The sequence below is a fragment of the Helianthus annuus genome, chromosome 14 (genome assembly GCF_002127325.2).
Source record: "Helianthus annuus cultivar XRQ/B chromosome 14, HanXRQr2.0-SUNRISE, whole genome shotgun sequence".
NCBI classification, from domain to species: Eukaryota; Viridiplantae; Streptophyta; class Magnoliopsida; order Asterales; family Asteraceae; genus Helianthus; species Helianthus annuus.
In genome coordinates, this window is record NC_035446.2 from 136,123,274 (window position 1) to 136,151,164 (window position 27,891).

Genomic DNA, 27,891 nt, shown 5'->3' on the forward strand with positions numbered 1-27,891 from the left:
TCATACTAACTTGGTTATCTAAATAACCTTTTAATTTAATTAGATTAGTTAGTTAATTTATTACTATATTGTTTTTTTTTACAAAATAAAATAAAAAAAATAAAAAAAAATTTAGTTAATTAAACGGATCATTAATCATATATAAATTTTTTCGACGGATGTTACAATAAGCAACTAGTCCTATTCGTTGGATTACTGGAAAAGGTCATACGTATCTTGGACTCAGCTTTCCTTTCTTACCGAATCGTACTACTCCTTTCCAAGGAGAAACTTTCAAGAGAACTTTATCTCCGATTTGAAATTCTAATGGCTTGCGACGATTGTCTGCATAGCTCTTCTGACGATCTCGAGCCGTTTTCAGTCTTTCCTTGATCTGAGTTATCTTGTCAGTAGTTTCTTGTACAATCTCAGGACCTGATAATTGACTTTCTCCTATTTCTGCCCAACATACTGGAGTTCTGCACTTGCGTCCATACAGTGCCTCGAATGGAGCAGTTTCAATACTTGAATGATAACTATTGTTATAAGAGAATTCAATTAAAGGTAGGTGGTTATCCCAATTTCTACCAAAATCTATTACACATGCTCGGAGCATGTCTTCCTAAGTTTGTATCGTCCTTTCACTTTGTCCGTCTGTTTGTGGATGATATGCAGTACTCAGATTTAGTCGGGTTCCCATTGCTTTCTGAAAACTAGTCCAGAAATGAGAAGTAAAACGACTATCCCTATCCGTTACAATGGAGAGTGGAACTCCATGTAAAGATACTACTTCATCTACGTACAACTTGGCTAACCTTTCCATGCTAAAGGTTTCTTTCATTGGTAGAAAATGAGCTGATTTGGTTAATCGATCCACAATTACCCAAATCGCATCATTACCTTTTCTGGTTCTGGGTAACTTAGTAACAAAATCCATTGTTATGAGTTCCCATTTCCATACATGCATTTCTAGCTGTTGTAGTAATCCTGAAGGTTTCTGGTGTTCGGCCTTAACTTGTGAACAAGTAAGACATTTAGATACATATTCAGCTATATCCTTTTTCATTTCTATCCACCAGAAATTGTTTCTTAAATCTTTGTACATCTTATTGTTTCCTGGATGTAGGTATACCTAGATTTATGAGCTTCTTCCAAAATCTTACTTCTTAACTCTCCCTGTTTAGGTACCCAAATTCGTTTCTTGTGGAATTTCCAAATTCCATCATTTCCTTGTTCCAATTCTTTTATGTAACCTTTCATTCCTTCAGCATCGTCCTTGATTGCTGTTTCCTGAATTTTCTTCAATTGTTCCATTAAATCTACTTGTAGATTTAATCTAAGAGCACGGACTCGCTTTTGCTTCTCCTGATACTTACGACTTAAGGCATCTGCGACTACATTTGCCTTTCCTTCGTGATATTGAATATCACATTCGTAATCACTTAGGATTTCCATCCACCTCCTTTGCCTCATATTTAACTCTTTTTGCCCAAATATGTACCTTAAACTTTTATGATCTGTATAAACAGTAAACTTACTTCCATACAGATAATGTCTCCAGATCTTAAGGGCAAAATTATGGCTCCTAATTCTAAGTCATGAGTTGTATAATTCTCTTCGTGCTTTTTCAATTGCCTAGAGGCATACGCAATTACCTTCTTGTGTTGCATTAACACACATCCAAATCCTAATTTTGAGGCATCACAATATACTTCGAAATCCTCTGTTCCCTCGGGTAAAGCTAAGATTGGAGCATTCGTCAATCGGTGTTTTAAAATCTTAAAAGCTTCTTCTTGTCTAGATCCCCATTCAAACTTAACGGTTCTACAAGTCAACTTAGTCAAAGGTACAGCTATCTTAGAGAAATCGTTAATAAATCTTCTGTAGTATCCAGCTAAGCCTAGAAAACTTCTAATTTCCATAGCTATTTGTGGGACCTTCCATTTAGTGATTGCTTCTATTTTAGCACGATCTACATGAATTTGTAACACCCCAAAACGGGTTTGGTAATCAAACCACGTTAATAATAAAGACGGGTAAAATACTGTTAGTAGTCAAAATTAACCCGGTAAATATTAGGATTTAAATAAATAAACTTGATGTTAATAAAAAAAGAGGATAAATACTTTGAGAAAACAAAGTATATAGAACGCTCGAGTTAACGGGACTTAAAAATAAAACGGGTTATGACATCCCGAACCCACTAAGTGACTAGGAATATTAACCTAGTTAATTATGTGTAGTTAGAACAATAAAGGAAACTAGAAATAGTTAAACCTTTTATAAAAACAAAACATGAGGGGCTAATAGTGCCAAATGGAGGAAACTTATTTATTAAAACTAAAAATAAAACACAACACACACTTGGTAAGTGTGTGTATGTGCGCAGGAACGATCAGAAGAACAGGGGGTTCTTTCAAAACCCTAAAGCACATGAAATCCAGCAAAATCAAGGAGAAATCGAGCAAAGAAATTAGGGCTTTAACTAAAATCGTGATCACCAAGCTAAGGGGATCGGAAGGTATGTCGAATTTTTGATATTTATGAAGTTGAGAATTCTTGATGTGCATAAGAAATTCGAAATTTATGTTGCATGATTGTGGTATGGATGATATTGAAGTGAAATAGTGTTTAGGAGTAAACCCTAGACAAGAATTTATTGAAATCATGCCTAGATCAAGTAAATTTAGATTTTTGTTGATTCTAAATTCATGTATGAGATGTTTTTAGGGTTTTGATTCCTAAAAATTAGTGTTATGATATCAAGAACATGCTTAATTTGAAAGCTGAATTCAAACGGTTCTTGATCAGAATTTACAGCCAACTTGTATTGGCTGTAACCTGGATAAAACGTGGTAAAAACATGTGTTTCTTGAGCCTAAAATGTAATTCCAGGAAATATCTTTAAAACCCCACTGGAATCGCATTTTTTCGACGAAAATTGAGCGTTTTATGAATTTTTCCGTATCAAAGGTTCAAGCTGCGTTTTCTGGCAGAATCTGCAGCCCATTACGAACGTCATAACTCAATTTAGGAATTGAGTTATGATCTCAAATTCTTACTGTAGAAAGTATTAAGTGATTAGAAGAATTGCCAATTGGAATTTCGTCAATCGGATAAACGAGGAATTTTTAATGAATTTTTCCGTAAGCTGCAGTCAGAAGTGACGAATCTGATTGCAGCTTAGTAAATGAATTTTTACGAATTCTTGGTAAAGAGTTAGATCTTTAAATTTTAACACAAGTTCGAACCCTCCGAGGGGTACGCCACACAAAAAAATCATAATTTTTGAAGACTTGTAAACATGTTAAACAGGTCACCAAAAACAGCCTATTTTCAGTGATATGAAACTTGATTTTTGATGTTATAAATTATGCCCACAAAGTTCATATGTTGAAACTATGAATGAAACACGTAATTTCCTAATTTATTTAATTAGGGGTGATACGTGATAATACGGAATCTAATCATAATGTAGATTTTAGTTAATTACACGAATCATATGATTAGAGGTAGTTAACTAGTAGAAAGTTAAAATTTACTAATGACGAAGTCGAATAATGATTTCGACATAGAAAATACGTAAGGTGGAATAGTCGTATTTGTTAATGACTAATCTAACCACCTTGTGAATGATGATAGTTTGACGCCTAACAAGCTAGGTGGAAGCTTGTGGATGAAGCGGGTCAAACGGAGCGCGTACGGAAAGAAAGGCGTGGCATGGATGCAAGGTAAGTATAGCTTACACTAGTCTTATATGTTAGGATATTCTCTTATCGTATTAGTTATGAATGAGATAAATACTTATTTGAGGTATGATGTTCCGGCGTGTAAACGTACGGAACAAAGTAGTCAATCATGACAAGAAACCATGTGGATGGTTAAAAGGAGTTAAATCGGTAAATTGGTCATGCGTTGACCATAACTATTGGTTTTGAAAGACACAGTAAAACATAAACCATGATAGGCTAAAAAGTGTTAAGAAATGATTAATAAGTGAAATGACCGTACGATGTAAACCGGAGCGAGTCATGTAGATGAGATGGTAATAAATATCATCTCGTCAACATATTCGGTCACTTAGACCAAATGGGTTAAAAGGTGAAGATATCACCCTTTGACAATAACGACTAATGATTTTTGTCGAGTTATATTATTTCAGGTGTAAATGTCAAATGGGTATTAGCAACGCTATGAATTAGCGGTTATAAAAGCAAGGTATTAAAAACGGGTTAATATATTGATCTGCGCCAGGTATGTGAAAAAGGGTAACCCTCATTTAGAACATGTGGTTCAAAGAGTGTTAAAAGTAGTCAAGGTGAACATTTGGTTACTTGATAAGTAAACCAAATGTTTTAGGTAAGGAGCATTGTATTTGGAAAGCTTAATGACTTTTCAAATAAAATCATAGGTTAAAAGAGGGATTACGGGTCAAAATAAGCATACGAGTGAAAACGGGTTTAAATTGTGTAATAAACCTGTGATTATAACCTAATATGGTAAATAACCTTAATTTGAAGTAGTGTACGTGATATAAAGGTTAAATAAGTATGTTTGTTTGATAAACGTATAAACGGGTCAAAATTTTGGTAAAAGAGTAATAAGCCGAAGACTTAAAAGTCTTAAATTTTATTAATTCGGATGTTGGATTTTAACTCCATATGATGGAAGATTAAATTACAATCATGTAGGAAGAAACGGTAGATCAAACGGATAAGCGGTTTGAAAGATACGAAAGTTTTCGTGTCGAATAACGGCAAAAATAGAGAAGCTGGATGCAGAGTCCCCCGTAATTTACGGTCCCACCGTAAATTACGGTGGAGATGAATTGGTTACGGTGCTAATTGTCTGTTGTACGGTAGAAGAATAGAAACCCAGGGGCTACCGTAATTTACGGTCCCACCGTAAATTACGGTGGAGATTATTTTTTTTTATATATATTTTGTTTTCATTTGAAAATCAATTGTTTCCCGGACATCGTTCGGACATGATTTAAACCCCGTATGACTAAAGCATTTCATGTTTATGAAATGTAGGTACACCTTGGACGCCGGAAGACGATCAAGCTCAGTGAAGAACCGAACACGATAATGATACACGCTTCCGCACTTTGCTACGTTGTAATTTTTAAACAACGAATTCGATCACGTTATGTAGAATAACTTATGATTTATAAAAGTTTTAATAAACCCGTATTTCCAAATGTTTATGTAATCTTAATTACATGATTGTTTTACGTAAAATTTACGTTAAACCTTGAATAATAAGAGCGGGTGTTACAAGTTGGTATCAGAGCCTTGGTTTAAGAGATTCGAGTATGGTGGGGAGGAACCATGCTTGGACTTAAACCTTATGCTCTTGACGAAGAATAGTGTTCGGTTCGAGGCTTGATCGCAAATCCGGTAAGTACATGTATGCTAAAGTTTTGTAAACAACACATAGGGTTATCGTGTGATACACGTTACCCCGATTAAAATGATTGATATAGTTGACGAAAATACGTGCGTTGACGCGTATAGTAGAAAAAGCCTTGTATTATAATGCGGGCGATTATTAAAGTTGACGTTACTAACTTTTGTGAATGTTTTAATTGAAGGACACTCGCGTTTGAAGACGACGAGAGTCAAACGAATTGTGGATATAATGATGGAACGGTCCGAGATATGGCAAGGAGAGCATAATCATCAAGGACCTAAATCGCGTAACGATTGCAAATAAGTAACGGCAAGAAAGCCCTTTAAGGCAAGCAATATCAGGTGCACGCTTTTAAATATAGTCACACAAATAGTAGAATGCAATAAACAAAGTAGAGAATGATTGTTGCATAGGTAAATTAGAAACTTGGAAAAACCTGAATAGAAATACATATCCAGGATATCATTTCCAAGAAAACTAAATAGAGTACTTACATAGGGCGTGATGTGAAAACTATAGGAAGGTCGTGTATGTCATGTGTTAATCGCTTACTCTGGCCAAGTAAGTAGTGGCATATGATACCACGAGTTTCTAATAGCGGACACATTTACATCCGATGTAGTAAGGGCGGGGTATATGGGACTAGTTTAAAAGTACCCAAATGAATCAAATGAGTAAAATATTTGATAATAATGTAAACGCACAACCGAGTGACGGAAGCGTATTACATTAGGATAATGAGCCCGAGGGAAGGGACAAACAAGCATGTAAAATGATTCAGACAAGTATTGGGAGGGAGTGTACTTACACTCGAACCCAGAAAACATCAAGTATTGGGAGGGAGTGTACTTACACTCGAACCCAGAAAACATCAAGTATTGGGAGGGAGTGTACTCACACTCGAACCTAGAAAACATCAAGTTGGGAGGGAGTGTACTCACACTCGAACCCAGAAAACATCAAGTATTGGGAGGGAGTGTACTCACACTCGAACCCAGAAAACATCAAGTATTGGGAGGGAGTGTACTCACACTCGAACCCAGAAAACATCAAGCATGTAAAACGATTTAGACAAACATTGGGAGGGAGTGATACTTACACTCGAACCCGGAAAATGCAAATATGTTTCTTAACGGGTCAATAGAATGAAACAAGGAAACTGGTTAACTCCCCGCGTAAAATAATAACGAGAGACAAAGTTAGTATAAAAGCGATATGTTTCGCTAAGTTAATTAAATGGGTTAAAAGCGAAGAGATTGTAAAGGGTCTGGTTGACAAAAGTGAAAAATTTCACTAAAACATTTAAACGGGCAAAAAAAAAATGACAAAAGAGTTCACAATTATTTAAATTGTGCTATGTCATAAAAGTGTGTGAAGTCATTACCGAAATGACAACGGAAGGGGATAAATCCTTGGACGTAAATTCCTTGGAATTGTCATGAGCTAAAAAAAAAAGAAGAAAACGTTAAACTAAAAATTCAATTTTGGGTAAGAAACAACATTTTAACACGTATGAATACTATGAGACGAATTCGGAAAGGAATAAATCAAAGAATGTGGGTCTTAACACCGATGGGTGCGAGATGATGCATTCAAAAAGAAGAAGCATGACAAAGAAAAGTCGAATTAGACTTAAAAGTGACATGACACGCCCACAGACAAGAAAAGAAATATAGAAAATGATATAGAATACAATCAAGTCGAAACGTAAGTTACGAGATATGAAAAAAATCAGAAAAACATGTGAAAGGCCGGATCGGCAATAGATGTACCCGAAAGACGGGAATAAGGTGACGGCGACTAATCTGGCTAGCCGGTAAAACCTTTCTAAAGTCGGAATAGTGTTACGACTTATACAAGCGCCTGTTGAAATAAGATTAGATTGAAGCAAACATGTTGAAAATAAATACAACCGAGTGATTAGATGACAACTCGGTCATATAAGTGACTAAAATAAGAAATACACACTGAAAGTAACGGCCTATGAGGCCTTACACGTGAAAGGCACATATGTCATATGCCTTAAAACCAAAAGCACACTGCCTTACTTTTCTGGTAAGGTTGTTAATTACGAGCAATGCTCAAGTAGTTGTCGAAACTAAGTCAGTAGAGTCAAACCTAAAAGAACTACGTAAGAAAGGTTTCGGGGACGAAACCTCTTTAAGGGGGGTAGACTTGTAACACCCCAAAACGGGTTTGGTAATCAAACCACGTTAATAATAAAGACGGGTAAAATACTGTTAGTAGTCAAAATTAACCCGGTAAATATTAGGATTTAAATAAATAAACTTGATGTTAATAAAAAAAGAGGATAAATACTTTGAGAAAACAAAGTATATAGAACGCTCGAGTTAACGGGACTTAAAAATAAAACGGGTTATGACATCCCGAACCCACTAAGTGACTAGGATTATTAACCTAGTTAATTATGTGTAGTTAGAACAATAAAGGAAACTAGAAATAGTTAAACCTTTTATAAAAACAAAACATGAGGGGCTAATAGTGCCAAATGGAGGAAACTTATTTATTAAAACTAAAAATAAAACACAACACACACTTGGTAAGTGTGTGTGTGTGCGCAGGAACGATCAGAAGAACAGGGGGTTCTTTCAAAACCCTAAAGCACATGAAATCCAGCAAAATCAAGGAGAAATCGAGCAAAGAAATTAGGGCTTTAACTAAAATCGTGATCACCAAGCTAAGGGGATCGGAAGGTATGTCGAATTTTTGATATTTATGAAGTTGAGAATTCTTGATGTGCATAAGAAATTCGAAATTTATGTTGCATGATTGTGGTATGGATGATATTGAAGTGAAATAGTGTTTAGGAGTAAACCCTAGACAAGAATTTATTGAAATCATGCCTAGATCAAGTAAATTTAGATTTTTGTTGATTCTAAATTCATGTATGAGATGTTTTTAGGGTTTTGATTCCTAAAAATTAGTGTTATGATATCAAGAACATGCTTAATTTGAAAGCTGAATTCAAACGGTTCTTGATCAGAATTTACAGCCAACTTGTATTGGCTGTAACCTGGATAAAACGTGGTAAAAACATGTGTTTCTTGAGCTTAAAATGTAATTCCAGGAAATATCTTTAAAACCCCACTGGAATCGCATTTTTTCGACGAAAATTGAGCGTTTTATGAATTTTTCCGTATCAAAGGTTCAAGCTGCGTTTTCTGGCAGAATCTGCAGCCCATTACGAACGTCATAACTCAATTTAGGAATTGAGTTATGATCTCAAATTCTTACTGTAGAAAGTATTAAGTGATTAGAAGAATTGCCAATTGGAATTTCGTCAATCGGATAAACGAGGAATTTTTAATGAATTTTTCCGTAAGCTGCAGTCAGAAGTGACGAATCTGATTGCAGCTTAGTAAATGAATTTTTACGAATTCTTGGTAAAGAGTTAGATCTTTAAATTTTAACACAAGTTCGAACCCTCCGAGGGGTACGCCACACAAAAAAATCATAATTTTTGAAGACTTGTAAACATGTTAAACAGGTCACCAAAAACAGCCTATTTTCAGTGATATGAAACTTGATTTTTGATGTTATAAATTATGCCCACAAAGTTCATATGTTGAAACTATGAATGAAACACGTAATTTCCTAATTTATTTAATTAGGGGTGATACGTGATAATACGGAATCTAATCATAATGTAGATTTTAGTTAATTACACGAATCATATGATTAGAGGTAGTTAACTAGTAGAAAGTTAAAATTTACTAATGACGAAGTCGAATAATGATTTCGACATAGAAAATACGTAAGGTGGAATAGTCGTATTTGTTAATGACTAATCTAACCACCTTGTGAATGATGATAGTTTGACGCCTAACAAGCTAGGTGGAAGCTTGTGGATGAAGCGGGTCAAACGGAGCGCGTACGGAAAGAAAGGCGTGGCATGGATGCAAGGTAAGTATAGCTTACACTAGTCTTATATGTTAGGATATTCTCTTATCGTATTAGTTATGAATGAGATAAATACTTATTTGAGGTATGATGTTCCGGCGTGTAAACGTACGGAACAAAGTAGTCAATCATGACAAGAAACCATGTGGATGGTTAAAAGGAGTTAAATCGGTAAATTGGTCATGCGTTGACCATAACTATTGGTTTTGAAAGACACAGTAAAACATAAACCATGATAGGCTAAAAAGTGTTAAGAAATGATTAATAAGTGAAATGACCGTACGATGTAAACCGGAGTGAGTCATGTAGATGAGATGGTAATAAATATCATCTCGTCAACATATTCGGTCACTTAGACCAAATGGGTTAAAAGGTGAAGATATCACCCTTTGACAATAACGACTAATGATTTTTGTCGAGTTATATTATTTCAGGTGTAAATGTCAAATGGGTATTAGCAACGCTATGAATTAGCGGTTATAAAAGCAAGGTATTAAAAACGGGTCAATATATTGATCTGCGCCAGGTATGTGAAAAAGGGTAACCCTCATTTAGAACATGTGGTTCAAAGAGTGTTAAAAGTAGTCAAGGTGAACATTTGGTTACTTGATAAGTAAACCAAATGTTTTAGGTAAGGAGCATTGTATTTGGAAAGCTTAATGACTTTTCAAATAAAATCATAGGTTAAAAGAGGGATTACGGGTCAAAATAAGCATACGAGTGAAAACGGGTTTAAATTGTGTAATAAACCTGTGATTATAACCTAATATGGTAAATAACCTTAATTTGAAGTAGTGTACGTGATATAAAGGTTAAACAAGTATGTTTGTTTGATAAACGTATAAACGGGTCAAAATTTTGGTAAAAGAGTAATAAGCCGAAGACTTAAAAGTCTTAAATTTTATTAATTCGGATGTTGGATTTTAACTCCATATGATGGAAGATTAAATTACAATCATGTAGGAAGAAACGGTAGATCAAACGGATAAGCGGTTTGAAAGATACGAAAGTTTTCGTGTCGAATAACGGCAAAAATAGAGAAGCTGGATGCAGAGTCCCCCGTAATTTACGGTCCCACCGTAAATTACGGTGGAGATGAATTGGTTACGGTGCTAATTGTCTGTTGTACGGTAGAAGAATAGAAACCCAGGGGCTACCGTAATTTACGGTCCCACCGTAAATTACGGTGGAGATTATTTTTTTTTATATATATTTTGTTTTCATTTGAAAATCAATTGTTTCCCGGACATCGTTCGGACATGATTTAAACCCCGTATGACTAAAGCATTTCATGTTTATGAAATGTAGGTACACCTTGGACGCCAGAAGACGATCAAGCTCAGTGAAGAACCGAACACGATAATGATACACGCTTCCGCACTTTGCTACGTTGTAATTTTTAAACAACGAATTCGATCACGTTATGTAGAATAACTTATGATTTATAAAAGTTTTAATAAACCCGTATTTCCAAATGTTTATGTAATCTTAATTACATGATTGTTTTACGTAAAATTTACGTTAAACCTTGAATAATAAGACCGGGTGTTACAGAATTCCTTCGTGATTTACCACATGACCTAAGAATTGCACTTCTTGCAGCCAGAATTCACATTTTGAGAATTTGACGTTAAGTTTTTCCTTTCTTAACAAAGTTAAGAGTACATGTAGGTGCTCACAATGTTCCTTCTGACTTTTGGAGTAAATAAGTATATCGTCGATGAAAACGATCACAAATTTATCCAAGTATGGTTTACAGATTCTATTCATCATGTCCATAAATGCTGCTGGGGCATTTGTTAGTCCAAAAGGCATGACTGTAAACTCATAATGACCATACCTAGTTCTGAAAGCAGTTTTAGGTATGTCTTCCTCTTGTACTTTCAATTGATGATATCCGGAGCGCAAGTCAACCTTAGAAAAATACCTAGCGCCTTGAAGTTGATCAAAGAGATCATCGATCCTAGGTAATGGGTATCGATTCTTAATTGTAACCTTATTTAATTCTCTATAATCGATACACATTCTTATCGATCCATCTTTCTTTTTCACAAACAACTCTGGTGCTCCCCAAGGGGATGAACTAGGTTGTATGAAACCTTTGTTTAGTAATTCATCTAATTGCTTTTTCAATTCTAGCATTTCGGTGGGTGCTAATCGATAAGGTGCTTTAGCTATTGGTGTAGTTCCTGGAATTAGATGAATTCTAAACTCTACTTCCCTATCGGGCGGTAACCCAGGTAATTCTTCTGGAAAGACGTCTGGGTATTCCGAAACTATAGGGATGTCCTGAAGTTCCTTACTTTTAGCGTTAATGATTACAGAAATCATATACACCATTTCTTGTTTTCTCGAATAACTAGCCAATTTCATCACTGAGATGAATTTCAGTGGCTTTCGAGGTTTATCTCCTGTAATTAAAATTACTTCTCCTGTGGGGGTACGAATTTCTACGGAATTCTCATCTCAAAGGATTCGAGCATGGTTGGCTACTAACCAATCCATTCCTAATACCACATCGAATCCGGCTAATTTCATAGGTAACAAATTTGCGGAAAACTTATGGCCTAATAGTTCTATTTTTCCTTCTTGCAAAACTTTATCTATGTTAACAGAATTCCATTCTGCTGTTTCGACCGTAAAAATCTGCCTAATGGTGATTAAGGGTAAATTAAGAGCTTGGCAGAATGAAGTATTAACGAAACTTTGGTTTGCACCAGAGTCAAATAATACTTTTGCATAAACGTCATGAAGTAAAAACGTACCAGCTATGACATCAGGAATTAGTTCGGCTTCCTGAGTGGTTAATTGAAATGCTCGGGCATTCTTCTTTGTTGTTCCATCAGCTGGTTTACCTTTATTGTTTGTGGTTTTAATCAATTTAGGACATTCTTTTTTGTAATGTCCTGTTTCTCCGCAGTTATAGCAGACTATGGTTTTCTTTTTGCAATTTTCTTCACGATGTCCTGTCATTTTGCAGAAGTTGCAGATTATATTACATCTTCCAAAATGATTCTTTCTGCAATTTCTTCAAAAAGGCGGATTTGCAGATTGTCTCATTCCTCTCTTCTTGAATTTATTATTACTACCCACACGAAATCCTTGGGTAATCTTTTGAGCCAATTCCTTCTTTCGATCTTCTTCTCTTGTGCGTACCAGTTCATCAGTTAGGGTATTAGCTAATTCCACAGCATCGTCAATAGTACGAGGTCTCGCAGCTTTGACGATGTTACGGATTTCACTAATTAATCCCCAAATATAGCGAGAAATGAGTACCGGTTCTGGCGAAGCCAGGGTAGGTACCACTCTCGCATATTCGAAGAATGTCGAAGTATATCCCCGACAATCTACGCCTATCATACGATGGCTCAGGAACTTGTTGGCCATTTGTTCCTTTTCGTATTCGGGACAGAATTTTCTTTCTACAAGACTCTTAAATTCTTCCCAGTTCATTGCATAGGCCACCCTTCTTCCTTTTGCTTGCAATACAGTGTTCCACCACTCTAACGCCCCTTTTTTGAACAAATTCGACGCATACATAACTTGATCTTCTTCGGCACATTTACTTATTGCAATTACTGCTTCGGTTTTCTCTAACCAACGCAGTACTGCAGTTGCTCCTTCGTTACCTGCAAATTCAGCAGGGTTGCAAGCAAGAAATTCCTTATAAGTGCAACTAGGCATTGCAGCTTTCATTTTCTTAGGAAGTGGAGCCTGTAGTGGATTATTATTGTCATGATTGCCGCCTCCATTTACACTATGACTAAAATTATCTTCATGGGTACGTTTACTAGGAATGATTTGTTGCGGTTCAACAGGTTTCTGAGCAGCAGCCATGATTGCAGGAATAGCCTTAGCTATCCCTTGAGTGATGATATTTTCAATATCTTGTTTAGTCATGTATTGGTTTTCCTGATTTTGCTCAGATTGATTCTCTTCATTAACTGGTTCATTACTAGCGTTTTCCATCTGATAATTAGTGTTGATACGAATTATTAGTATCCAATAATTGATAACAGAATAATTACACCTACGCACATAAAATCTTACAAACACATATATATAGTCAAAATTGTCGATTTTCTCGACTTCTATTTTGTTTGATAGATTATATAGGCGTCAATACACACTATCTATCTTACAAGGTTTTATTTCCCATTTTACAGAGTTAGATCTCACTATTACTATTATTATACAAACATATTTTCCAACCCCACTATTCTTTTGATCAACTGGCAGTTTAGTAGCGACGCTCCCTCTCGTCGTACTTCCAGGAGATTTGTTCCCATATTTCCCGGATCCTATTCCCTGTACCTATCAGTTCTTCACCAAACTGATGAAGTTCGGCCAGGTTTTCATAGCTCATGGGCGGGTTGGGGATAGGTTCTGGATCAAATTGAGGAAGTAAAGTATAAGGACTATTGATCCTATTTTGGAATTGCCAGTCATTTGTCCACCACTCTTCCATTTGGCCTAAAGGTCGTGTGTGGATTAGTGGGTCTGGAATAGCTGGTTCTAAGTTTATTGGAAATTGGGCTGTGGCAGGGTAAGAGTAGAGATTATTGTTGATAGGTTCTATGACATCATAATTTACCAGTAGACGGTCTATTTCGTCTTGAAATGTGATCTCTTCAGATTGTCTAGAGCTTTCTCCGATCTCTATTCCTTTTTGCCTAGTATCTTCCCTTATTTCTATTTTTGCTTGTTTGGAACTCTCTCCGGTCTCTATTTCTTTTCCTTTGCTCACGGGATTTTCTATTTTAGGAAGTCTCCTAGTGGCTGGCTTCCTCCTACGCACTTTTCTCCATCCTACATATCTTCTTCTCTTTTTAGGTTTGGCTTTTTCCAGCGGTGGATCTTGGAATTCCAGAGGTTCCTCTATGTCAGCAATATAACCAGTAAAGTCGTGGGAGACTTCAATTGGTACTGGGTAGAGGTTGAGATTCTGAAATGCTTCCGATATCTTATTCATGCTGTGTAGCATATATGCAAAATGCACAAAAATGCTAAGTTAAAACTTTGGAACAAAGTTTAACAAATATACATTGAAGTTTTATTGCAAACTACTTTGTACAAAAGATAACAGGAAAGAGAACACGCTAGGATTTATTTATTTACTATATGGTAGTTTTCTTCTAGACCAGGCTTATTGATAGTTTAGAGGTTTGCATTTTCCGCTACGGTATCTAGCATAAACAGATTTGCCCATTTTTCATCCAATTGGTCTTCCCAAGGTGGATTATTGCCTAATTCCTGAATTTCTGGATTAAACGTCACTTTCTTGACTTGGGGTTTCTGGCTTTTCCTAATGATTGAATTTCTTTTCTCTGGGGTGAGAGGATTCTCATATTGTGCTTTTCGAACAAAAATCCCCTTTTTCGGATCTACTGGGTATTTGGAGGAAGAGGTTCCTTTTTCTGTGGGTGCAGTATCTAACTTGTGGTAGATAGCAGAAAGCTTTTGTTTACCCATACTGTAACTCAACAATTAATCAATTAATAAAACATATATTCACAGAATGACAATTAGAATTAATCAATAGGCTAAAATCAATAGTAAGCTTAAATCAGTGGCTCTCATACCACCTTTTCCTGTCACGGCCCTTGGCCCCGGTTTAACCCGGTCCAGAGCCGCGAGGCAGGAAATCTTGTGGTATCTGTTTAAATGACAGCGGAAGCTTTCTTAAATAGGATCTTTTTAATATTAAAACTGCTCGTTTTATATAATATAGGAATAAATCCCATAATTTACAATAAGGTGATTTCACAGGGAAATCTTTTATTTCTCAAAACGTGTTTCTTTATTTATTTACAATGAGCCACTTCTCTAAGCTGGTAGTGCTCCACGGCACTTTTCTTAGCTCACAACAGATCACCTGAAACATGTTTGAAAAAGATTTTGTCAGCGGGGAAATACTGAGTGAATCATTCAGTTTACTAAAACGACTCGTTTGTTATAATTTACAGTATTAAGAGAGATTACAATGTTTCTGATATCAAACCAACTACCCACAGTATTTGTCACTCGACTCATTTTGGTGACTGTGGTCATATCACCATTGGCTGCCCCAATGAATGACGAATATCACTTAATTTTAGGTTCGCCCACCTAAAGTGATAACAACAGTAGTAATGTGCACAATACCCCACATACCGACTGTAATTTGGTGATTACATAAACTTAATCACTGTACTTATAACTCTGAAAATAATTTGGAGTATTGTAAAACAGTTGATAAAAAGAGAATGACTCACATTGCAGATTTAATGAGCAGAGTATAAGCCTACTGATTAGCCTTGATTAACCTAATTTAACAACAATGCACACACACAAACGGGTTAGTAACTAATACAGCAGTTACGACAATTCACGAGATTAAACCCTCACAACGATTAGTACGGTGCAATACTTAACAATTCAATTGATTCACAACGAATGACAGAGTATAGTCCGAATTCGAACAGCACTTAAACATCTTGAAGAGGTATTACCAGGGATTCGTCTGATAAACATTTCTTGAGATTGGATACATGAAATACATCATGTACTCCAGCTAGTTCTTCTGGTAGTTGTAAGCGATAAGCAACTGGTCCTATTCGTTGGATTACTGGAAAAGGTCCTACGTATCTTGGACTCAGCTTTGCTTTCTTACCGAATCGTACTACTCCTTTCCAAGGAGAAACTTTCAAGAGAGCTTTATCTCCGATTTGAAATTCTAATAGCTTGCGACGATTGTCTGCATAGCTCTTCTGACGATCTCGAGCCGTTTTCAGTCTTTCCTTGATCTGAGTTATCTTGTCAGTAGTTTCATGTACAATCTCAGGACCTGATAATTGACTTTCTCCTATTTCTGCCCAACATACTGGAGTTCTGCACTTGCGTCCATACAGTGCCTCGAATGGAGCAGTTTCAATACTTGAATGATAACTATTGTTATAAGAGAATTCAATTAAAGGTAGTTGTTATCCCAATTTCTACCAAAATCTATTACACATGCTCGGAGCATGTCTTCCAAAGTTTGTATCGTCCTTTCACTTTGTCCGTCTGTTTGTGGATGATATGCAGTACTCAGATTTAGTCGGGTTCCCATTGCTTTCTGAAAACTAGTCCAGAAATGATAAGTAAAACGACTATCCCTGTCCGATACAATGGAGAGTGGAACTCCATGTAAAGATACTATTATATATATCTTAAAACAAAAGGTCGGTGGCTATCACATCAAAGCCATCGCCTTTGTTTATATATAAGAATGCTTGCATAAACAAATAATCAAATTGGCATTGTACTTCAGTGGTTTCCGTGTCACTTGATAAAATAGAGTTCAAGAGTTCGATCCCTGACACCCTTCTTTTTCTCACACAACATTTTATTTTTATGGATAGATGCTCACATTTGGTTCTATTCTTTTTCTCAAAGACAATACTCCCATTTTACTGAAACTAATTATTTATAAAAATAAAGGTTGGTTTCTACACTTTCGAACTTGACACCCATACCCCTAACTTGACGCCTCAACGTGCGACACATTATTATATTTTTTTTATCTATGTCTAAATTATTTTTAAGACTTCACATCGCTATCTAAATTACTTTTAAGACTCTACAACGCAGCGAACGAGACATACTCTTTTTTATCTATGTCTAATGACGTTAATGTCACAAATGTGTAACATGTGATGTAATGTCATGTCATGTGCAGGCGCCACACATTAATGTCATCGTTGTAGCCGCAATGCTTATATAGGTTATACTGATGTAGATCGGATAAGTCAAAACATGCGTTTTTATATGGTTAACATATCACGTAACGTTTCACCATCTATAAATAGCTAAGACGTTGCTGCCGCAACGCGCAACTATGGCAACAATCTAGTTATTATTATTTTTGGAGTAAACTGCCATTTTGGTCCCTGAGGTTTTGCCACTTTTGCCACTTTAGTCCAAATCTCAAACTTTTTGCAATTGGGTCCCTATGGTTTCAGTTTTATTGCCATTTTAGTCCAAAAATAAAATCAGCTTAGATTTCTCAAAAAAAAAAAAAAAACCCTGGTTTTTTGTCCTTTTCCTCAGAGGCAAATTGGTCATTTTATGAGTTATTATAACAAATTATTAATTAAAATAAATAATCCCTTATCATTTCCCTAAAACATCATATTCTCTAAATAATCCCTTTCGAAGGATTCTCTTATTCAAGAAACAGAAGAAGCTGAGCAACCACATGCGATGTTAATAGGCTTATGTCACCATAGATTCAACTCCGACCACCGTACTCTGCCTCATAACCACCACTTCTGCACATACATCTCCGAACCACCATCCTGATCCGAACCCTCAAAACCACATTCAATTCCCAAATCATAGATTGACATGAAATCATCCCAGATCACATTTACTTCCACCTGCATTTTAAACCCTAGCTTTCTGTAACAGATTGGTATATAACATTATCCCCAAAATCAGCAAACATTAACATCACCGTGAATCGAACCTGCAACAACATCAATGTGCAGCAACGTTGATGACGTGACGTATATGGTTAGGGTTCCGACGAATGATGTGCGCTGGCGTTGATGAACATCGTCCCCCAAATCAGCAAACATTAACATCATTCCGACGTTGATTGAAGAGAGAGAGGGAGGGTTCGTCGGAGTTCCAACAGTGGCCGGCGGGGATCTGGTCGGGTTCTAGATCTACGACCTCCAATTTTTTAGAAACCACCACCCATGGCCGGCGGTGGATCTGGTTCTGCCGTCATCATCACCATCCGGATAGAAACCACCACCCATCGCTGCTAATGGAGGAGGTGGTGGTGGTGGAGGTTGGCTGGGATACGAAGGTGGTGGTGGAGGTTGATTGAAGAGAGAGAAGGTGGCGGTGGTGTTGCTCAAGAGAGAGAGAGAGAAGAGAGAGACAGAGGGGTATTTATAGAGAGAGACAAAGGGGTATTTAAAATGACCATTTTGCCCCTGAGGAAATGGAAAAAACCAGGTTTTTTTTTTAGAAATCTGACATGATTTCATTTTTGGACCAAAATGACAATAAAAATGAAACCACAGGGACCCAGATACAAAAATTTTGAGATTTGGATTAAAGTGGCAAAACTGCCCAAACCTCAAGGACCAAAATCGCAGTTTACTCTTATTTTTGAAATGCATGTTTCATTATTATTTGGTTTTGGTACTAATTATCTCGGATTATGACGGATTGACGACAGAACTACGTCATAATTGAAGGGGTATGGTCCCAGATCTCGCGTCAGCACCGGTCACATAAAGTCTGCCCACATGGTCACATAACCGGCCGGAGCATCGGCACCGGTGTCACCCTCCGATGGGTAAAAGGCCCCATATTCAGGGGGCATTTGGACATCAAGAATCAGACGATCAAAGGACTTCTTGGTCCACTTTAACACCGGTAAACCACCACCGGCGGCTCCCCCCTCTTCTTCCTCCGCCACCACCGGCGATGAAGACTCCGGGTTGTCACCTTCCACATTATGTGGACTTGATGGTTCAGCCATCAGAAATGTCGAAGAAACGAAAGAACGTGAGTAGAAACACTAAACTCAACCTCACCGGAAGTTCAAGAAGTATCGTCGGAGAAGACAAAGAAATGTTCTCTCACCGGCAAATTTTTGAAATTTCGAACAAGTGAGGGGAAACCACGAACGGTTTCCCCTTATATACCCATCGCAATTAATGCGGAGGGAGAAAACGAATCATCACGTTCAAAAAGAACGAATTGCGCGACACCACGTGTCAAGCGCCGTTTTCGCTGACGGTTATCACGCGCGCGTGGCCGCCCACGCGCCTGACATAAGAGACGTTTACACTCTTTGCTACAGTGCATTTAGTGCCTCGGGCAGGGCAAACGTCCTTTCATTTCAGCACATGCCAGAAAGATCTCACCAACTTCCACCAACTCACACGTGAGATCAGCCACGTATGCAACAAAAAGCGACTACCTTATCCAATTACAAGTGGCATGCGGTTTCTCTGGTATACCGCACCATAACCCATACCGCATGTCGTTTTTTTTACATACCCCTAAAAATAGGCAAAAATATATATCTCCACACTATAAGGGGGTATAAGACCTTTCCGCACTACCCACGAGCACACGTGGAATATGCGGAAATGACACACACGAGCCCGTTCAGGTGTGTCAGATACTCAGAACCAGCGTTGTTCTTTGGACTGAACCGCATCTCAGATACAGGTAAACCGCATTGCCTTCATTCTCTTCAAGCTTCAAATCCCTCCTGTCCGGTTCACAACCACAGAGGGTGCATGAACCCCTTCTTTAACAAGAAGAAGGAAGGGAATGTACGCGCGCGCACATCAGCAACCCTGACTCCTGAACCTTCAAGAGCCACATCCGAACAACACACCCGTTTCGAGCGAATATGGGAATGCAAAACCGCAGACACTCATGAGTCGCTGCGGACATAACCATAGCTTCTGCAAATGGTTGTTACGGAAGAGCCACAACTAACTCCACATCGAGGAACGAAACTACTTCAAGGAAAAACTCCTCGGTATTGGAGCGTGAAGGAAGGTGCCTAAGGAAGAGATGCGGACAAGATCCCCAATGATCATACGAGCCCTTGTCGAACAACAAGCGATTGAACAAGCGGTAACAAGTCTGCTTATGACTTTGTTACCCTACTTGTACGTTGGATAGAATAAACAATGATAGGCATTACCATGCCTATGATCATGTTTATTTGACCGTTATCCAGAATCACATTGTTCGACCAAACATGGCCAACAATGACGCAAGTGCCCAACGTTGTTCCCACAACCGTGGCCAACAATGTCAAGCAACGAGGTAACCGCAAAGGACGTGCGGTTACTTGAGAGCTAATGGGAAGAACATGAACACCCCACGAAAGGAATCATCATTAGATATCCAATCATGGGAACAACATGCTCTCTTCTTCATTCACTACTTCAAAGGTTGGTTCGAAGTTTGTGCACACCTTCAACCACCATCTCAAAGATTGGTTCGAAGTTTGTACACTTCCTCCAACTAATTCCTACAGTTGGTTCGGCACACCAACAGGTGGCAACCAGCCAAAGGCTGAGAATTTCGCATCAGACGAAACATTTTCACCGGTACGGAAGAGGCGTCAAATGACCCTTCCAGACCTCCAGCTTGATTTACAAACAGAAAAGACCATCCACATGGTCTAGGATCTTCTCCAGACTCCAAACTACCTTCTAAACACCATAGTCCAGTACTCCTCCCACATACAACTTGTATGTGGCAGCAACACTAGACTGGGGGGACTTGAAGGGGTATGGTCCCAGATCTCGCGTCAGCATCGACCGCGAGTGACCATTACCCTTATCAAAACCCCCACCAGCTAACAACCTACTTGTGCCCATGCGAGAACGCGTCGACACAAGGGTTGAATCCAATCTATCTAGTGATGAAGGAGGACTTACATGGAACATGAGAACGGTAGAGTGATGCGACATAGCATCACATCTGATGTATGAAAACGGAAGTATTCACAGCGATGCGGCCTCGCACCGCGTCCAGTGAACACTTCTGTCAATACAAGGAAGCTGGATAACAGCAACAGTCACCACAGGCGACGATGCGGCCAACACCGCATCTCGCGTATTTCTTGATCACAAGCAAGAGACGCGATAACATCAGATGTTACCGCAGGCAGCGATGCGGCTAGCACCGCATCCTATACGCTCAACAAGTGGGACTGACACCACAGTGCAAGTGGAACCAATGGCAGTCACCTGTCAGGTCTACGTAAGCGACAGACTGACGTGGCGTCGTCTCCCCGGCCGACATGTCTGACACACCTGCAAAGGTGCAGCATGCCGTCAGTTTATCCTTCCACCTCCTCCTTCACTCATCGGCTATAAATACCAACCCCAAACCAGGTTTGAGGTATCTCTTCACAACTCTCTCACTACTACTACTACTATCTTACTTTGCTTCTCAAGCAAACTACTGATTCTCACGCCGGAAAGTGGTAACAAGGAGCACCCCCCACCCCATCCTCCTTGTTACGAGTCACGGTTTGTTTCCTTGTGCAGGAGATCAACCCACCGGTGATCCAGCCAGCGATTCTCGAGAGGAAGGGATTAACCCTTCTTGACGAGACCAGTGAGTTAACCCTGCCCAGTTAACCATTGTTTCATCATGAAATTAATATGTATAATAACACTTTTCATAAAATAAAACCAGTTTATGTATTTAAAAACTTTTCGGTGGTTAAAACTAACACGAAATATCGCTGCTTCTTTTCTCCTTCTACTCTACATGTGTTGGTGTTAATAAACAAATCCATCCTGCATACCAACCCCAATACCAACATATAACATATCATATATCCTTCTTTCCTGTCTATTTCAAGACTCACCGTCGGTGCCATTGTACACACCCTCTTTTCCACTTATTAACAAACAAACACCCACTCATCAACCATTCCAAACACCCACAAATTATGTCTATGCACGCAAAGACAGATTCCGAGGTAACCAGCTTAACAGCCTCATCACCAACACGCTCACCACAACGGCCGGTTTACTACGTACAAAGTCCCTCACGTGACTCGCACGATGGTGGCAAAACCACCAACTCCTTTCACTCAACCCCTGTGCTCAGCCCCAGTGGCTCCCCCAGCCGTCAATCTCGGAACTCTTCATCTACTAGATACTCCGGGTCTGTCCGACCCGGATCCAGAAAAGGCGGTCCACATCATTTGAAAGGAGAGAAGGGGTTTGATGCGATTGAGGAAGAGGGTCTGTACGATGAAGATGGTCGTAGGGGGATTCCGAGACGGTGTTATTTTCCGGCTTTTGTTGTTGGGTTTTTTGTTTTGTTTACGTTTTTTGCTCTGGTTTTGTGGGGGGCTGCTAGACCTCAGAAGCCTGTTATCACCATGAGGGTAAGTTTTTTTTTTCTTGTTTGGGAAATCTTTTAGACTTTGATCTGGTAATTGAATCTTGTGATTATGATTAGATTTATGTTTAAATCAGAATTATGTGTTTTTATTGATTGATTGTAAAATTAATTGAATTTTGTGGTGAATCTTATATGGGTTGATAGATGTTGACTTGCTAGTTGATTGAATCAGTCTCATCTAGATTTATGCTTAAAGTGCTTATTAATGTAACAACCAGTGTTTTCAGAACTTATTAAGCATCCTTTCCCGTTTCAACCGGCTGATTGCTTGGTAAGACTGGTGAACCGGACCGGTGGTCAGACCGGGTTTTCAGTTTTTTATTTATACTTTTTGTTTTCTCTATTTTTTTCCTTTAAAATTTAATTTTATGTTCACCATTTATTTAAGTCTATATTTTATTACATTTGTAAATTGACATTGTAGCGTAAGATATTTTTATATTTTTATTTTTGGAGTAAACTGTCAAAATGCTAGGTTTGGTTGCTTTTGGCTTTCCGACAGAAAAGCTGGATGTTAACTGAAAAATCTGATTATATTTTGATTTTGGATGAAATGACAACAAAACTGAAACCACAGGGACCCAGATTCAAAATGTTTGAGTTTTGGATTAAAGTGACAAAACCTTAGGGACCATTTTGGCAGTTTACTCGTATTTTTGTTTTGTGATAGTCATATGTGTATAGTTTTAATTTTTATAATGCCATATGTGGTCTGACTAGTGAACCGGTAAAACGACTGGTTTGCTATCCGATCTGATTCATTGGTTGAAACTTAGCGAACCTACCAATTAAAGATGCATTTCTTTTTTTTTTTTTTTTTTTGCAGAGTATTGCATTTGACCAATTTGTAGTAAATGCTGGGGCAGATGCATCTGGAGTAGCCACAGAGATGGTGACACCTCAACGTGCGACACATTATTATATTTTTTTATCTATGTCTAAATTATTTTTAAGACTTTACATCGCTATCTAAATTACTTTTAAGACTCTACAACGCAACGAACGAGACATACTCTTTTTTATCTATGTCTAATGACGTTAATGTCACAAATGTGTAACATGTGATGTAATGTCATGTGCAGGCGCCACATATTAATGTCATCGTTGTAGCCGCAATGCTTATATAGGTTATACTGATATAGATCGGATAAGTCAAAACATGCGTTTTTATATGGTTAACATATCACATAACGTTTCACCATCTATAAATAGCTAACACGTTGCCGCCGCAACGCGCAACTATGGCAACAATCTAGTTATTATTATTTTTGGAGTAAACTGCCATTTTGGTCCCTGAGGTTTTGCCACTTTTGTCCAAATCTCAAACTTTTTGCAATTGGGTCCCTATGGTTTCAGTTTTATTGCCATTTTAGTCCAAAAATAAAATCAGCTTAGATTTAAAAAAAAAACCCTGGTTTTTTGTCCTTTTCCTCAGAGGCAAATTGGTCATTTTATGAGTTATTATAACAAATTATTAATTAAAATAAATAATCCCTTATCATTTCCCTAAAACATCATATTCTCTAAATAATCCCTTTCGAAGGATTCTCCGATTCAAGAAACAGAAGAAGCTGAGCAACCACATGCGATGTTAATAGGCTTATGTCACCATAGATTCAACTCCGACCACCGTACTCCGCCTCATAACCACCACTTCTGCATATACATCTCCGAACCACCATCCTGATCCGAACCCTCAAAACCACATTCAATTCCCAAATCATAGATTGACATGAAACCATCCCAGATCACATTTACTTCCACCTGCATTTTAAACCCTAGCTTTCTGTAACAGATTGGTATATAACATTATCCCCAAAATCAGCAAACATTAACATCACCGTGAATCGAACCTGCAACAACATCAATGTGCGACGGCGTTGATGACGTGACGTATATGGCTAGGGTTCCGACGAATGATGTGCGGCGGCGTTGATGAACATCGTCCCCCAAATCAGCAAACATTAACATCATTCCGGCGTTGATTGAAGAGAGAGAGGGAGGGTTCGTCGGAGTTCCAACAGTGGCCGGCGGGGATCTGGTCGGGTTCTGGATCTACGACCTCCAATTTTTTAGAAACCACCACCCATGGCCGGCGGTGGATCTGGTTCTGCCGTCATCATCACCATCCTGATAGAAACCACCACCCATCGCCGCTAAGGGAGGAGGTGGTGGTGGAGGTTGGCTGGGATACGAAGGTGGTGGTGGAGGTTGATTGAAGAGAAAGAAGGTGGCAGTGGTGTTGCTCAAGAGAGAGAGAGAAGAGAGACACAGAGGGGTATTTAAAATGACCATTTTGCCCCTCAGGAAAAGGATAAAAAACCAGGGTTTTTTTTTGAGAAATCTGACCTGATTTCATTTTTGGACAAAAATGACAATAAAAATAAAACCACAAGGACCTAGATGTAAAAACTTTGAGATTTACATTAAAGTGGCAAAACTGCCCAAACCTCAAGGACTAAAATGACAGTTTACTCTTATTTTTGAAATGCAAAAACTTTCATTATTATTTGGTTTTGGTACTAATTATCTCGGATTATGACGGATTGACGGCAGAACTACGTCATAATGAAATTAATATGCATAATAACACTTTTCATAAAATAAAACCATTTTATGTATTTAAAAACTTTTCGGTGGTTAAAACTAACACGAAATATCGCTGCTTCTTTTCTCCTTCTACTCTACATGTGTTGGTGTTAATAAACAAATCCTGCATACCAACCCCAATACCAACATATAACATATCATATATCCTTCTTTCCTGTCTATTTCAAGACTCACCGTCGGTGCCATTGTACACACCCCCTTTTCCACTTAAACAAACAAGCACCCACTCATCAACCATTCCAAACACCCACAAAATATGTCTATGCACGCAAAGACAGATTCCGAGGTAACCAGCTTAACAGCCTCATCACCAACACGCTCACCACAACGGCCGGTTTACTACGTACAAAGTCCCTCACGTGACTCGCACGATGGTGGCAAAACCACCAACTCCTTTCACTCTACCCCTGTGCTCAGCCCCAGTGGCTCCCCCAGCCGTCAATCTCGGAACTCTTCATCCACTAGATATTCCGGGTCTGTCCGACCCGGATCCAGAAAAGGCGGTCCACATCATTTGAAAGGAGAGAAGGGGTTTGATGCGATTGAGGAAGAGGGTCTGTACGATGAAGATGGTCGGAGGGGGATTCCGAGACGGTGTTATTTTCCGGCTTTTGTTGTTGGGTTTTTTGTTTTGTTTACGTTTTTTGCTCTGGTTTTGTGGGGGGCTGCTAGACCTCAGAAGCCTGTTATCACCATGAGGGTAAGTTTTTTTTTTCTTGTTTGGGAAATCTTTTAGACTTTGATCTCGTAATTGAATCTTGTGATTATGATTAGATTTATGCTTAAATCAGAATTATGTGTTTTGATTGATTGATTGTAAAATTAATTGAATTTTGTGGTGAATCTTATATGGGTTGATAGATGTTGACTTGCTAGTTGATTGAATCAGTCTCATCTAGATTTATGCTTAAAGTGCTTATTAATGTAACAACCAGTGTTTTCAGAACTTATTAAGCATCCTTTCCCGTTTCAACCGGCTGATTGCTTGGTAAGACTGGTGAACCGGACCGGTGGTCAGACCGGGTTTTCAGTTTTTTATTTATACTTTTTGTTTTCTCTATTTTTTCCTTTAAAATTTAATTTTATGTTCACCATTTATTTAAGTCTATATTTTATTACATTTGTAAATTTACATTGTATCGTAAGATATTTTTATTTTTGGAGTAAACTGTCAAAATGACAGAAAAGCTGGATGTTAACTGAAAAATCTGATTATATTTTGATTTTGGATGAAAATGACAACAAAACTGAAACCACAGGGACCCAGATTCAAAATGTTTGAGTTTTGGATTAAAGTGACAAAAGTGACAAAACCTTAGGGACCATTTTGGCAGTTTACTCTTATTTTTGTTTTGTGATAGTCATGTGTATAGTTTTAATTTTTATAATGTTATATGTGGTCTGACTAGTGAACCGGTAAAACGACTGGTTTGCTATTTGATCTAATTCATTGGTTGAAACTTAGCGAACCCATCAACTAAAGATGCATTTTTTTTTGGCAGAGTATTGCATTTGACCAATTTGTAGTAAATGCTGGGGCAGATGCATCTGGAGTAGCCACAGAGATGGTGACACTGAACGCCACAGTGAAATTCAATTTTCGCAACCGCGGTACATTCTTCGGGGTACATGTATCATCCACGCCGCTAGATCTCGCCTACACTGAGCTTACATTGGCCACCGGAACTGTAAGTAACCTAATCTTTATCTTAAATCGCTTTAAACCTATCAGTCAATACACAGGCATTTGACATTCTCGATCCTGCACAGGTCAAGAAATTTTATCAATCAAGAAAGGGTCACAGACTCGTGAGTGTGAATGTACAAGGTGTGCGTATCCCATTGTACGGTGGAGGTGTGAACTGGAGTAGCGAGAACGGTAAACTAACTGCACCTGTGCCGCTGAACCTAAATTTCACGGTTAAAGCCAAGGCTTACGTGTTAGGGAAATTGGTGAAACCTAAGTTTCACAAAAAGGTCTCATGTGCCATTGTTTATAGGCCCCCCAAGGTCATCAATACTATCAATAAGCCCATTTCACTTAAGAACTCTTGCACCGTCGTGTAGTCCATGAGCATTGCACTGATAAGGCTTCTAGCGTGAGTAGATTACACTTTCCGGAACTGATATTTGGGTCGTTCAGGCATAAAAACAAACAGTTGGTGTGCAGAATGCACTGAAATGTACCATTTAAATTTTGTCGATTATACGTACAGCCGATGATTTGATGTAACTTGAATACCTGGTTTGTGACCCTTAGAAAGTATTTTAATAAAAGAATGGTGTGACAGTGGTACTATAATTATATTTGTTGTACTATTATTTGGTGTTTGTGGGAATATACATTTTTATATTTAATAAAGTTATTTGGATTTTTGTCCGGTGCCATTTGATTGTTTCTGGATCGACGTATCGACAACGGGATTCCATAAGTCAAACAAAGTAGTCGGTGCCTGGGAATTGCATTTTTTAAATTGTTTATTAAATAATGTGATCCCATTTTTAATCTTGTTAAATAAAGTGATGATTAATTATTTTTATTATGTTTAGTAATGGGCTTGTCCGTTGGTCCCATTTGCAGTTTCCAGTCCAATTCATCACTATAGATTAATCCATAAGTTGTATTTAGTACATATTAGCTATAGTTTGTGATGGGCAATATAACCGGTTCCAAACCCGACTAGGTACTGGTTCCAGTTTCTGCCAGCTGTATAGAAGAACCGGTTCCAGGTTCAAAAAGCCCGTAGGTTTTTACTTGGTTCCACATTTTATAAAAAAATTAGGTTTCTACCCGAAACCGGTTCCTCCGTAAACAAAAAGAACCCGCTGCATTAAAATAAAACCGATTACATTAAAACCAAACATTACATACCATTAAAACATAACATTAACATAAAACCAAACATCATAACTAAACATAAGATTAACATAAAATACACTCAAACCAATATCACATAAACACACTAAACCTTCGAAGAACCGGTTCCGGATGATTCACCGCCTTCATTTTTCTTCGCCGTAGCCTTTGTC

The 27,891-nt window shown here is 38.0% G+C and overlaps 2 protein-coding genes and 2 long non-coding RNA genes across 5 annotated transcripts; all 4 read left to right on the forward strand.

Annotated features, from left to right (window-relative positions):
- The first annotated feature begins 2,365 nt into the window (after nt 1-2,365).
- LOC110903950 lies at nt 2,366-5,050 on the forward strand. The gene is made up of 3 exons (XR_002572268.2): nt 2,366-2,500; nt 3,622-4,197; nt 5,016-5,050. It is a non-coding gene; the product is annotated as an uncharacterized LOC110903950 (long non-coding RNA).
- Nucleotides 5,051-5,433: 383 nt separating this feature from the next.
- LOC118486673 lies at nt 5,434-10,617 on the forward strand. 2 transcript variants are annotated; one of them, XR_004879423.1, is made up of 3 exons: nt 5,434-5,735; nt 7,977-8,108; nt 9,230-10,617. It is a non-coding gene; the product is annotated as an uncharacterized LOC118486673 (long non-coding RNA). The 2 variants fall into 2 exon arrangements; XR_004879422.1 differs by having other exon boundaries at nt 5,437-5,735; nt 7,960-8,108.
- Nucleotides 10,618-21,615: 10,998 nt separating this feature from the next.
- Nucleotides 21,616-23,367, forward strand: LOC110903952. Its single transcript, XM_022149761.2, has 2 exons — nt 21,616-22,234; nt 23,078-23,367. Exons 1-2 carry the CDS (start codon nt 21,791-21,793, stop codon nt 23,222-23,224), a joined length of 591 nt encoding a protein of 196 aa, XP_022005453.1. The 5' UTR covers nt 21,616-21,790; the 3' UTR covers nt 23,225-23,367.
- Nucleotides 23,368-24,890: 1,523 nt separating this feature from the next.
- LOC110903951 lies at nt 24,891-27,237 on the forward strand. Its single transcript, XM_022149760.2, has 3 exons — nt 24,891-25,561; nt 26,364-26,549; nt 26,632-27,237. Exons 1-3 carry the CDS (start codon nt 25,118-25,120, stop codon nt 26,926-26,928), a joined length of 927 nt encoding a protein of 308 aa, XP_022005452.1. The 5' UTR covers nt 24,891-25,117; the 3' UTR covers nt 26,929-27,237.
- Nucleotides 27,238-27,891: the final 654 nt, after the last annotated feature.